Source organism: Cannabis sativa, chromosome 6 (assembly GCF_029168945.1).
Source record: "Cannabis sativa cultivar Pink pepper isolate KNU-18-1 chromosome 6, ASM2916894v1, whole genome shotgun sequence".
Classification (NCBI taxonomy): domain Eukaryota; kingdom Viridiplantae; phylum Streptophyta; class Magnoliopsida; order Rosales; family Cannabaceae; genus Cannabis; species Cannabis sativa.
The window spans coordinates 45,349,571-45,363,600 of NC_083606.1; the positions used below are offsets into that span (position 1 = coordinate 45,349,571).

At 37.3% G+C, this 14,030-nt stretch overlaps 1 protein-coding gene across 9 annotated transcripts in view; it reads left to right on the forward strand.

Moving 5' to 3' along the window:
• Positions 1–905: 905 nt before the first annotated feature.
• Positions 906–14,030, forward strand: part of LOC115725383 (DNA repair protein XRCC2 homolog) — a 28,592-nt gene continuing 15,467 nt past the window's right edge. For 6 of the 9 annotated variants that reach the window (XM_030654887.2, XM_030654886.2, XM_030654888.2 and 3 more), the window contains exons 1-6: positions 906–2,573; positions 2,695–2,842; positions 3,245–3,411; positions 8,728–8,798; positions 9,269–9,328; positions 10,116–10,262. In XM_030654887.2, coding sequence (XP_030510747.1) covers positions 2,394–2,573; positions 2,695–2,842; positions 3,245–3,411; positions 8,728–8,798; positions 9,269–9,328; positions 10,116–10,262 — 773 coding nt within the window. In that variant the 5' untranslated portion in view covers positions 906–2,393. The remainder of the gene's footprint in view (positions 2,574–2,694; positions 2,843–3,244; positions 3,412–8,727; positions 8,799–9,268; positions 9,329–10,115; positions 10,263–14,030) is intronic. The other 3 variants (XM_030654892.2, XM_061117275.1, XM_030654889.2) reach the window with 2 other exon arrangements.

Below are 14,030 nucleotides of genomic sequence, written 5' to 3' on the forward strand. Positions count from 1 at the left end.
AAATCGAGTCCCCCATTTCCTTCTAAACAAACTCCCTTTGGCACCTTGAAAAGCTTCCAATAGAATCGGTCTATGATCCGAGTTCCACCATTTAAGGAGAGTGGTCTTGTTAGTTTTGAAGTGATTCATCCAATCCGAGTTACATAGCACATGGTCAAGCTTCTCAAAAATTAAGTTGGATGTCCTCCCATTACACCAAGTGAAGGCAGTTCCTTTAGGATCAATTTCTTTCAAATGATAATCCGACATTGCTTGTCTAAAATTTTTCATAAGATAATCGGGTTTCGGACCCCCTCCCTTTTTCTCCTTTGAACTAGCTATCTCATTGAAATCACCTCCACAAATCCAAGCATAGTTAAACATATTCTTTAGGCGAAATAACAACTTCCAACTCTCCACGCGCCCTCCCGGATCTGGGCTACCGTAGAATCCCGTAAAACGCCACATAAACCCCAAATCGTTTTCAACCAAAGCATCTATATGAGAGACCGTAAAGGATTTGATTTGAACTACGAAATCACTAGTCCAAAGAAGCGCCAAGCCCCCACTTTTACCACGAGCATCTACCGTAAAGCACCTGGTGTAACCCAATTGAACTCGAACGAATTCCATACCACTGCTGTTTAAGCGAGTTTCAGACAAAAAAATCATCCCGGGATGATAATCTTTGAAATGGGACTTAAGAGTATTCAATGTCCAAGGGTTCCCAAGTCCTTGGACATTCCAAAATATGGCCATCATGGTGCTCGGCGACCTAGATTACCTAGGTTCTCCGCTTTCAAATTGTCGTCAAGGTTCAAATCCAAATCCTTAGAAATTCCCCTTGAAAGAGTACTCCCTTCATTCATAGCCATCTGCACTATAAAGTTCTCTGTCTGAACACCTTTTCCTTTGATCTTTGGTCTTCTTGGAGTCACTTTTCTCCTCTTTAATGGTCCGTCTTCCTTGTTTAACCTCTCAATCCCAACATCATAACTTATTGGAATTTCCACTAATTTATTGTAATCAACCTCGTTACCCGTTCTGTTCTTCCTCAAGCCTTCCGAATCAAATACACTCTCCATGTCCATAGCAGCAAGGCCCTTTAAGGATTCATGATCATTCCTCCAAGAACCATTCCTCTTGCAATTGACTTGACTACTTTCCCCCTTTTCCATCATTGGCACCTTGTTATCCTGCTGTCGTGACAAGTTTGCAAAGGAATTCCCATTCGAATCAACAATAAACAACCCTGAATTCACCGCTTCCAAATTGCCAGGAGGATTAATAATAGCACCAGGGACTTCAGCTCCCAGCATAGTATTCTGCATATTGCTCGAAGAGTCTTCATACATCACCGGCCTTTGAACATGCTGCTGAAGTAATTCATTGGTCGCTGCCTTTGAGACAGTTTGGGCTTCTCGTTTGTCATCAGCTTTGAGCCATGGTCCATATGTTTTTTTTCCAATTGCCCAATCCATCTTCAAACATCTTGGGAGTGCCTGTACAAACCCGAGTATCATGCCCTAAAAAACCACAATTAAAGCACATAAATGGAAGACGTTCGTACCTGAACGGGAGCCATTTCTTTCCCCCAATCGAAGGAAATAAAAGGCCAGGGAATAGAGGTTTGGTGATATCACACCAGACTTTGAATGTAAAGAAATCCTTGGTTACAATTCGTGGAATATCCGCCATTTGAACGTCAATTACCTCCCCTGCTAGACTTGCCAAGCGAGTTAGATTACTTTGAGTTATTGAACGGGAAGGAAGATGGTAAACCCGTCCACAGATTGGGAATCGCAGAAGTTCTTTTTCCTAATCTTGTGGCAAAGATGTCATACGTTCAAGAATCAGAGTTCCATAATTGAGGAACCAAGGATTTTTGCCCAAGATCCTGTTCAGATCTTGTGCTGATTTGAATGTAAACACCAAGAAACTTGATTGTTTATTGCTGTGTTTAATTTCCACACCCCAGTTATTATCAGCAATTCCTCATACCCTACCTAAAATCGTCTTCAGAAGAGGACGACTCATCGGTTTATTGGAACAGAATCGGCCCTTCGCGCAGTGACCTCCAGCAACGTCTCCCCGAGCTTCGTTGATTTCCCACCCATCTTCATCCAGCACGGTAAGGTTTGAAGCTTTGGCAAGGAGATCATCCATGGTGATATCAGGCTTTTGCAGCATATCGGTTTCGGAAGGCTCTTCTCCAAGAGAGAGCATATCGGTTCATCTTAACATCCACTACTCTTAATTCATGTCCAAATCCAAATCGAGTATATATTGTTTCATTTATATTTTATTTCATTATCTCCAACCAAAAGTCACTAAGTTCAAATAATTAGCGGATTCTGGGTTTTTGTGGTTGTATTTTAATTTACTTGGCGCCAAAATCATGCCATTTATTGGGGATGGAGGTGAGAAGATGGATAGACGGAGACGAGAGCGCAGGTGATATGCTCACTCGATTTTCAATCGAACGTCCCTTTTTGCTTCTTCTGCCGCCGCTTCATCGCGTTCCTCTACGCGTGGGCAATGTTCTCGAGCTCGTCGGGCCTTCTTCTTCTGCCAAAACTCTCATCCTAATTCAGGTCCAAATTTTAGGCTTTCCAACCTTTTCTTGCGTATAACCAACCATTTCTCTTCCCTTTCAGTCGCTGAACCAGTTTAGGGTTTGTAATTTTTGAGAATGGTTAAATTTGTTACACTTAGGCTGCTATCAGTTGCATTCTTCCCAAGGACTGGAATGGTGTTCATTATGGAGGGTTGGGGCGGCTGGTTGTGTTCATTGACCTCGATTGCCGTTTCGACATCTTATGCTTTTCGACAATGCTTAAGCGCCGAATTGGGCAAGCTAATGGTATGTTTCTTTATTCATCGACATGTGTTGTTTCCAATTGCTGAACGGTAATTTTCTCAATTAGTGCTGAAGCAGCCAGTAAATCTTTCTCTCCATTCTTTTTGTATGCTAATGTAAGACTCATGATAGATTCAAGCTTAAATAGTTTGAACAACTTGAATTCTTAGAAAATGTCTTAATTAAGGAAGAAAAGAAAAAAAATCATGCAGTAAGTTGAATAAAATATCTTGTCAAAAAAAAAAAAGTTGAATAAAATGTGTATTAAGTTTATGTTCGCTCCATAAATTTATCCAATTCGATGCAATTAGAAAGACATATATGATTCTTTTTACATATCTTTATTTTTCAGAAGCTTCATGTTTTGAATGATTGTGTGTTAACATTGATCCAAAATTTCCTTAGGATTGCTGGGTAAGACAAATGTGGGGCGGGATCATCTTGATACACAGAAGTGTGATGAAAGAAGAAAATCTACTTTAGATTATGATGAGGAACTATATGCTCTATGCATGAGACGGTTTTTGTATGTCCGCTGTTATGATAGCTTTCAGTTTCTTGCCTCTCTTAAGGTAAGAATACACTTTGCTTTATAAGCTGTATTGAAATTTGAAAGGAAATAATGGTTCATTTGTTTATTTTTAGACTTAGCTGTCATTATGTTTTATTTTAATTGGTTGTTGGGTGGCTGAGCTATTTTAAAGAACTAGTTGGGTAGTTAAGGGCACTTCAAGAGCTTCTCTTTTAAGGATGTGTGCTTATTGTGACTATGATAAGAGTTGAAGCTCTTCTGTGGAGATACCAAGCGTCTAAGAGCTTCAAACCTTTGTAATTTGTTCTTCAACACCAACAAAAATTGCATTTTAGATTTTATCTAATCTAGTGTGTATCAAATTAGCATGAGCGGGTCTCTCAACAAGTAAGAGCAAGAGTTAAAAACAGGAAGAAATATGTGGAGGTTGTGAAAGAAGAGGTTAGTTGTGAAGTAAGCTCAATTTAAGGAATAAATAGCGTCCATTGGAAAATATATGATAAGCTTTTCTGAAACCAAGAGAAGCTAGCAAGATGACCACGCCAACCGATACAAGGAAGATGACTCTTAGTTTATTGTTGATGATAGGAAACACATAAGAGGGTTCTGCACATTATTATGATCATAGGGAAGAGTTTTTGTTACTTAGTGTGGAAATGCCTATTTTCGATGGAACAAATCTGGATGGTTGGATTATGAAGGTCAAATGCTATTTTTCCTTACAAAGATTCACCAATGACGAGAAATTAGAAGTAGTTTTGGTAAGCTTTGAAGGAGTTGCTTTGCTGTGGTATCAACGAGAATAATAGCAAAGGCATATGCTGTTATGAGAATAAATGAAATTGCTAATAAGACCGATGATCTTAATGGAATAAATGAATCTGTCAATGCTGAACCAGTTTCATTCAATATAGGAAAGGTCTTTGTACGAGCAATTTCTAGCTGTACTACAAGATGTAACAATTAAGGAATATTGCAAAAGACTTATTGAGTTGTTACCACCTTTGGACAATGTTTTTAGAAGAGGTTACATTGAATCACTAAACCAATTCTTAAATTGGTTCAAGAAAATAATGACTTGAGGATCTTGGAGCCTAGAAATCTAACTCAAGTGATGAAGTTGGTGTACAAAATTGAATGTAATTTTTGTTCAGTGTTCCTTTTATTTACACAACTCACTACAACAAGCAACATATGTCATACTTCTCACGAGGACAACCACAAACTACAAGTTAAACACAAATGGAAACCATTTGGTGAATTCTATTGGCTGACTGGTTGGGCTACTTCAGATGAACAAGAGCATTTGTTATCTTTGTGATGAAAAGTGGTCCCAATGTCCCATGGAAAGTGCTAAAAGAAAATATCCGGGGATGGGTATTAAAATAGTTAACGGGGATGGGGGAGCACTCCCCGTCTTTAACTCGTCCCATTTCCATCTCTAACTCTAGTTTCCGAATTACATAGTTTTATATAATAGATTCCTAGCTATGTATATATATGTGTGTATTACTTTTTAATGAGAGTACAATTCATTTTCACCAAACATTACATGTGGTACAACCCACTCCTTCATTTTTGCCACTTTATTAGGATCAACTGCTACCCCTTGTCTCAAAATAATGTGACCCAAATAAATTGTTTGTTGCTGCCCAAACTCACACTTCTTTCTATTAGCATAAAATTGATGTTGTTGGAACACTTGGAGGACGACAAAGAAACGCTCTTGTAGGGCCTCCATGGTAGCTGTCTGTCGTCTCAGCTTCGTAGCTCTCGTGTTCGCAATCACAACACCATTTTGATAGACTTTTCTTAGATTAGAAATAGTCTAATTAAGAATTGAGACACAAATTTTGAAAGCCCACCATAAAAACTCTTTATTGAATCTTCAAGAATTACAAAGACAAGCTCTTCACCAGAAAGGTATTGCAGGGAAGAAAAACCTTTTGACTCCTCCATGCTCTCTTCTCTCTCCTCTTTTTGAGAGACATATCCATGCATACGGGGGCTCCCATGGCCCTTTCGACCATGATTGGCATCGAAACCCCACTGGTTTTGAGAAAAAAAAAAGTCATTACTCGACTGGTTTTGGCTGGTAAAATTTGTCTAAACATCTAAACAATTAAGGATTCCATAAATATTGGAGTTTTCAAACTGAACACAAAGTATTCACGATCACTTTGATTGGGGACGGTGGAGCTGTAACTGTAAGAGTTTGTGAACGTACTAGGCTTTTCGTGTTCCAAGTCTCTGTGACCATTGATGCCGCTGCGTGGATTATAGATACTTTGCAGGAAATGCAGACGATTTCCTCTAGAATTTGAGTCTCTTTGGCATAGGGTCACTAAGAGTCGTTATATCTTGGCTAATAATTTTTGGGACTCAAAAAAAAGGGATCGGATGTCCCCGAGGGGACCGTGGAAGGACATTGCGGATCTTTATGATGAATTCTTAAGTTTGGTGAAGTTTAAGGCTGGGAAAGGGGATAAAATTTGTTTTTGGGAAGATGAATGATTAGGCGACTCATCTTTGCTACATACTTACCCTGATTTAACCCTGATTTCTAAAGCTAAAAACGTAAGTATAAAAGATCTTGTGGCTGTGGAAGGTGCAGCTGGAGAAAGTGTAGTAAGTTGGGATTTCAAGTTCAGAAGAAATTTGTTAGAAAGGGAAATACCTAGCCTTATTGGGCTGCTACAACAGTTGGAACAAGTTAAATTACTTAACGTTAATGTTGATATCAGAATGTGGGAACTTGATGCCACCAGAATCTTTTCAAGCAAATCAGCTTTCGTTTGGTTTACTTCCAACCAAAACGTAGCTAAACCCCCTTGGTCCTAATCTTTATGGAAAAGTATAGCCCCGCCAAGGGTTAAAATCTTTGTCTGGTTAGTAGCGCTTGGGAAAGTAAATGTGCATGACGTTTTACAATGAAGGCGACCTTTTATACTCATTTCCCTTGGGTGGTGTGTATGCTGTAAGAGTAGTGGAGAAGAAGTGGATCACCTATTTCTGCACTGTAAATTTTCCTCCAGCTTATGGTCAAAGTTGTTGGAGGAATTCGGGCTGCTTTGGGCTCTACCTAGAAGTGTTCCTCAAATGATAGTGAGTAAGTTAAAAGGAAGCAAACGTAAGGATGTTCTTTGGAAGATGGCTGTTGTAGCAACACTTTAGGTTATTTGGCTGGAGAGGAACACCATAATTTTTGAAGATATAGAGAACTCAACAGAAGTGGTTTGGGACAAAATCAAGTTCTGGACAACAACATGGGTTTTCAGAGCAAAGCATTTCGAAGACCTTTCATTTCTAGATTTGAGCAGAGAATGGAGAGTCCTGTTGTAATTTAGTTTCTGAATTGTAACTTTTTTTATTTTTCTGCTTTTTGTACTCTCTCTTACTCTATTTTAAGCAGTTTTCCTCCCTCATAAGTGAGGGGTCTTAATCTATAATAGAGGGAGGTCAGTCTAAGACAACGTCCTCTCCTCTCTTTTCAAAAAAACAAAGACAAGCTCTTCGAGAGGCTTTCTCTCCTATTCCAAACTTTTAAGAGGTTTGGTCTCTCCACAAGAGTAATCTGCCAATAACTCCTAGCTGATCTAAATGAGGTTGCTACCTCTCTATTTATCTTAGGCCACCTAGGATTACTATCAAACTAATAGATTTTTATTTTCTTTTCTAAAAAAGAGACAAAGGTCAAGTGTCTTACATTGACCTCCTCCCATTTATATTAGGGAGCCGCACTTGTGGCATAGGAAAACTGTGGTAACAAAATTGATACATTAAGACACATCCTAAGACAGCTGACTCTTAGAGCATACATCGAGGAGTAAAAACATTTAGAACATCAAGATGTCTAAGCTAGAAAGGACTTGGACCAATAGAATTAAAACGATTAAAATACTAAGATAACTCAGCCTATGTACATTGACTAAGTATTTCATTTAATCCTTTTGTGATACACTTGATAAGTGTTAGGCTTATCACATAACTATATTCAGACTTGGAAAAGATAATGGAACCAAAAAACTTAGGTAGTGTTTGGTTTACATGAGTGTAGGAATGGAATTGCTATTCCTAAAGAAAGATCATTCAAGTGTTTGGTTTGTTTATTGTCATTAGAAACTTATTCCAATAGGAATTGTAATTCATGTAAACTAGGAGATTACTTTTCCTAAATAAAATGATTTGAAAACTCCTTCTATACCAACCAAAAATTATTTTGCCCTATCTACCCTTCTCTTAAATAAATGATTAAAGTTATAATTATATGGGTAACATTTTTTTATTTTAAAACATATATCTACAATATTTAATATTAGAATAATATGTTTAGTGTATTTTTTTGTACAGAATTATAGGAGAGAAACACTATTATTATAATTATATAGATAAACGAGATGTGTAATGATTAAATTATGTGAATAACATTTATGTTGATACCTAAATATTTAATATAAAATAGACTAATAAATTAAATATTTATGTATATTTTATTATTTGATAATTAGATCTAAAAAAATACAATTTGAAAGTGATACATAAATATATGCCATTTTTTAATTTGTACCATAATAATTTTATAAAACAAAAATTATTTTAAAAGAGTAAAGGATATTTTGGTCAAAATAATAAAAATTCCATTTCATTCCAGACTATACCAAACATCACAATTCTTATTCAGTTATTGATTCCGTAGTCTTTATCAAACAAAAGAACAGAAATTCCATTCTATTCCTATTACCATTCCCGCTCCTATTCTATTTTTATTTTGTAACCAAATGCCACCTTAGAGGAAATCAGACAAAATAGAGGCAGGAATGCAAGGGACATTGAAGTACTTATAAAGTGGAAAGCTCTACCAGATTTTGAATCATCTTTGATTGAGTACAATATGATCAACAATCAGTTTTCAGATTTTCACATTGAAGACAAGGTGAATGTTCGGGCCCAGGGTTCCACCTATTAGTCTTACTTACTCTATGCATCAGCCAAGAAATAATTAGCTAAGTAATTTTCACTTTTGGGCTTAACTGTCATTGTGTTTTATTTAATTGGCTGGCGGGGCCTAGTTGTTTTAAAAAATTAATTGGGCAATCCAGGGCTTAGTTTTGAGTCAATGGGTTGAGTATATATGTATATATTTATATATACTCAGCTTTTCTCTTAAGGATGTGTGGTTATTGTGATTGTGGAAAGTAGTAAACTCTTTTTTGTGGAGGTACCAAGTGTCTCAAAGGGCTAGGAACCTTCCCAATCTAATTTGATGCCAACACAGATTTCATTCTAGTTTTCTCCAATCTATTGTGTGTCAACCTGTGGGTCTTTTTCAATGTTATCTTCTCTTTTTGGATTGCAGACATTGCATTATCAGCTTAAACAGGTTGAAGAAGCTCAACAGTCTAGTGTCTATTTGCTAATGATTGACAGGTTTGTTTTGGAATGTGGTGTATTTGAATTAAATAGTATTTTTTCTCTTAATTGACAGGTTTGCTTTGGAATGTGGTGTATTTTACTTAAATAGTATTTTTCGCTTCTATAGTTCTAAATCATTTTTTTTTAATTGCCAACAACTTATTGTAATACAAAGGGGACCCTTTGCATATGTCTCAGTTCAACTAAATAAAGCACCTAGAAGCTGGAAATAAATGATAGTGTTTCTGAAGATTTAGAGGATTTTTTAGATTTTACTGGATAAAGCAATTATTGTTTTTATGGGTGTTTGATACCAAAGAATCTAAAGAATTACCTTTTACTATTTACATAGAAGCTGCTGTAGTCTTATAATTTGTTGTTACTTTTATAATCTCATTTCATCTAAATCCTTGTTCCTCTGTATTAAACAAATTTACTGATAGATTGATATTAATAATAAACGGCTAATCTATTCTTTTTTTCAGCATTGGAGCTTTTCATTGGGTTGAACGTGCTTCATCATTTTCTCAGTCAAGTACACACAGGTAATTGTATCTATGTGTTGAATTGGAACAATAGATGATACGTCCCATTAATTTCCTCCTTTACTCAAAATTTAATGAACTGTCATGTGTTAGGATTGTATCCTTAGCTTGTTAGTAAAATTGTAAGAGTATATGTATTGGCTTACCTTGTTAGTAAAATTGTAAGAGTATATGTATTGGCTTGTCAGCTACAAAATTATTAAGATAGAAAGGAATTATTCTAATATTTTTCTGCTATAACTAATCTCTAAATAGGATATTCTTATCAGTAATGGCTATCTGATTCTTTTGTAATTTGAGAGCCTAGCTCTACTGGGAAATAGAGAGGACCAAGCCTCTCAAAAGCTTGGAACCTATGCTATCATTTGTGTGTTTCTTTCACTACGATAAGAAAGGAACACCAGTTTTATTATTTAGTTTAGGCTTTTTAGAATTTTTGGTCTCCGAACTATTTGTGGCTGCCACGTTTATCAGCAGATTTAATGTCAGGGACATGCAGCGCAATAAAATCCATTACTTTTATATGAGTTATTTATAAGTGCTACAAAACCAACTACAAAGGGAGTTTTCCCTTAGTTTAATATAGTATAATTCCAAGCTTTTCTATCAATTTTTATTTTCCCCCTCTAACAAACAAAAGAAGTTACAAGTCAGTGTCTCTCCTGATTATGATATTAAAATGCTGATAAGAACATTTATTCTGATAAGATCATGTCTTGTGTGGTCATATTTGGGTGAAAGTACAATCGCAGATGAGTAGGATGAAATACTATGGAAATATTAACAGCTTAGTTTGCAGGAAAAGCCTTTCTCTTCAGAGTGTTTCAGAAACTGTTGTTCAAGAGATGAAGAGGCTTCTCCTAATGCATCCTATGCTTGTTATAGCTACAAAAACAGTCAGCTTGGGGGACAGATACGCCAATGAGGTCCAACGGTTAGTTCTCGAAACTTATATATGTTTTTGTTGGATGCTTCTATATGTGAAACTAATTGATTTTCACTCTGTACTTAATAAATACATTAAGACTGCAGACTGGTTATAAACACATAATCCTTGCCCCAAATTTACTATAACACAATTAGCAAACCATTGTAGATGTGGCAAATGGTGTTGCCTTCTGATGTAACAAATTTCTTCTGTACCCACGTGGGGAGTTTGTGCACCTCTCTCGAGGGTTGAATATTTTGTTGATCGATAATGAGAGATTTGTAGGGTCTGGTTCAATATCATAGTTTTTTTTTTGAAAAAGAGAAAGAGGCCAATGACTAAGATTGACCCCTCCTCCGACATATATAGAAAGCCTCACTTGTGGCGGAGGAATACCATGATTACAAATGTTCTATCACAAACATATAAAACATTTAAAACAAAATCACAACAGCTAGACATATACAAAACATGTACTGTTATACCACACTACACAACAATCTCCAGTTACTACTCAATTCTAAGAACGAAAACTGCTCAAAGCTTTTAGTTTTATAAACCCAAACAGCTGTCCAAAATCTAACTTTTTCCCACAAGTCTTCAAACGGAGCTTCAATCCCTTCAAAAATTCTATTATTTCTTTCGAGCCAAATAACCCACATAATAGCTAGAACAGCTGTCCTCCATAGGTATGATCTACCCTTTCTACCCCCCACCTTGCTCACCATCATTAATGAAACTGATTGGGGAAATACCCATTGTATTCCAAATTCGTTCAGAAGCTTTATCCAAAGTTTTTGAGTTAGACAACACCCTAAGAACAAGTGAGCCACTCCTTCACTACTTTTCTTACAGCAAACACACCACCCCGGGGACAAGCAAATAAAAGGTCGCCTCTTTTGCATCATAGGGTGCACATTGATTTTTCCTAATGCGACCAGCCAACCAAAGACTTTCACTTTAAAAGGACACCTGCTTTTCCATAAGGTCTTCGTCCAAAACAGATCACCAAAATCCTGGTCTGAAGTAAACCAGTTGAAGGCTGACTTACAAGAGAAAATTCCACTAGGATCTGGTTTCCATACTCTACTATCCTCTGATATGTTGAGCAGCCTAATATGTTCCAGAAGTTGCAGTAGTACAATAAGATTTGGCATTTCTCTCTCCATCAAATTCCTTCTAAACTTAAAATTCCAACTTGCAACACAATTTCCTACCTCTCCTTCAATGGCAACAAGATCTTTTATAGTCGCGTTTTTCGCTTTTGATATCACTGCCAGATCCGGAAACCGATTCTTTAATGTTGTATCTCCAATCCATATATCTTCCCAAAACCGAATAGTTGTGCCATTGCCCACCTTGAACTTTACCAACTCCAAAAATTCACCATAAAGTTCTGAAATATCTTTCCAAGGACCTCTTGGGGATAGTCTATGACCTGCTTTAGTATCCCAACAATTTTCTGCTTTCCCATACCGGCTTTTGATTACTTTATGCCAAAGTGAATTTGATTCTAACGGAAATCGCCACAGCCACTTCATAAGGAACCCTTTATTTCTCATGTCTAACCTTCCAATAGCGAGACCTCCCTCACGCTTAGGTCGACACACCTCCTCCCACGCCACCAAATGATCCCCACCCATTGAATCTCCTCCTTCCCAAAGAAAATCTCTCATCATTTTTTCTAACGATAGTAAAACCGCTTTTGGAGCTTTAAAAAGGGAGAGATAATAAATCGGAAGCGATGAAAGAACTGATTGAACCAAAGTAAGTCTACCACCCCTGGATAAAAATGAAGATTTCCATCCATCAAGCCTTTTAGCACATTTTTCCAAGATCGGTGCCCAAAACAACTTTTTCCTAGGCGAGCCACCCAAAGGCATTCCAAGATATGACATAGGCCAATTCCCTACTTCACATCCAATTTGATTAGCACACAAGGCCACCACACTTTCTTGCATAGCAATCCCCAACACTTGGCTTTTACTCATATTTACTTTTAATCCAGAAATAGCACAAAAAGCCTCTACAATTCTTACTAGTGTAAGGAGTGAGTCCTCATCATCCGCAAAAAGAAGTGTATCGTCCGCAAATTGCAAATGACTGACTTGAATCTTATCTTTGCCCACTTAAAATCCCGAGAATTTACTTGAAGTTACAGCTTGGTCAATCATCCTTCCAAGAACATCTACCACTAATGTAAAGAGAAAAGGGGATAGAGGGTCACCTTGTCTAAGGCCCCGAGATCCTTTGAATTTTCCCCTTGTTCTTCCATTCACAAATAAGGAAAACGATGTTGACGAGATACATCCCCTAATCCACTTCCTCCAAGTTCCCCCAAACCCCTTCCTTAACATAACCATATCTAAGAAATCCCATTCCACTCTATCGTAAGCTTTTTCGAAATCAATCTTGAGAACCAACCCACTCTTACCTCGACACCGGTAATCTTCCACTGCCTCATTAGCCACTAAAACAGAGTCCAAGATTTGCCGCCCTTCTACAAATGCCGATTGTGTTACCGAAATCGTTTCCCCCATTATACCTCGAAGCCTTGCGGACAGAACTTTAGCTATGATCTTGTACACACTTGTTGTAAGACTGATAGGCCTGAAGTCTTTTACCAAACAACTATTAAGTTTTTTTGGTATAAGACAAATGAACGTCTCATTAATACTTCCCTCAATTCTGCCCTCTCTTTCAAATGCCTTGAAGACTTCCAACAGCTCATTCTTAATAAGGTCCCAATTTGACTGAAAAAAAGCCAAGCTAAATCCATCCGGCCCAGGTGCTTTGTTACCTTCACAACTAAAAATGGCTTCTTTTATTTCATCTTCTTCAAAGGGTCTTTCAAAATTTGTAGCTAATGATTCTGGTAACTGTTTCCATTCAATGCCTTCAACACCCCAACCCGGTCTCCTCTCGGATGTATATAATTTGGAGAAGAAATCTACTAGTTCAGTTACTATTTCATCCTCCTTGTCAATTATCGAACCATCCAATCTTTCAATTCTTGAAATAGTGTTCCTTGCCTTTCTTGCATTTAATAAATTATGGAACATTCTTGTATTTGCATCCCCTTCTTTTGCCCATTTACATTTCGATTTCAGCCATAAACTCCTTTCTTCTTCAACTATGTATTGCTGCCACTCCCTTTTAAGCTTTCTCCTCTCCTCTGCTAGAGATTGATTCCATATAATACTCCCCTCTTTTTTATCCAGCTCCACTATTCTCCTTTCTACTGCATTCTTGGCCACCTTGTTATTTCCATAAACCCCTTGACTCCATTCCTTGATATTTTTTTGCACTTTTTTCAGTTTGCACATCATTTTCGTTCCTGGCCAGCCGTCAGCACTAGCATTTCTCCACCAACCTTCAAATAACTTAGGAAAAGATTTGTGTTCCAGCCAAAGATTATCGAACCGAAACGGACCAGGCCCCCATTTAGGCGGATTCGAATCAATAACAATAGGATTATGATCTGAAACTAATCTCACCAACATCTCTTGACGCACAAATGGAAACAATCCATTCCATTTGCAAGTATAAAGAAATCTATCCAACCTACTGCAAATTGGTGTAGCTCTAAAATTAGACCAAGTGAACCGCCCATTATTTAGATTAGGATCAATCAATCTCATTTCCCGAATCAACTCATCGAAAACCTTCATACTCTTAGTACATGAGTTGCTATTTAACTTCTCCCCCACTCTTCGCACAACATTAAAATCCCCCCCCAAACACCATGAATCTCCACAAATAGAATAAAGGCCA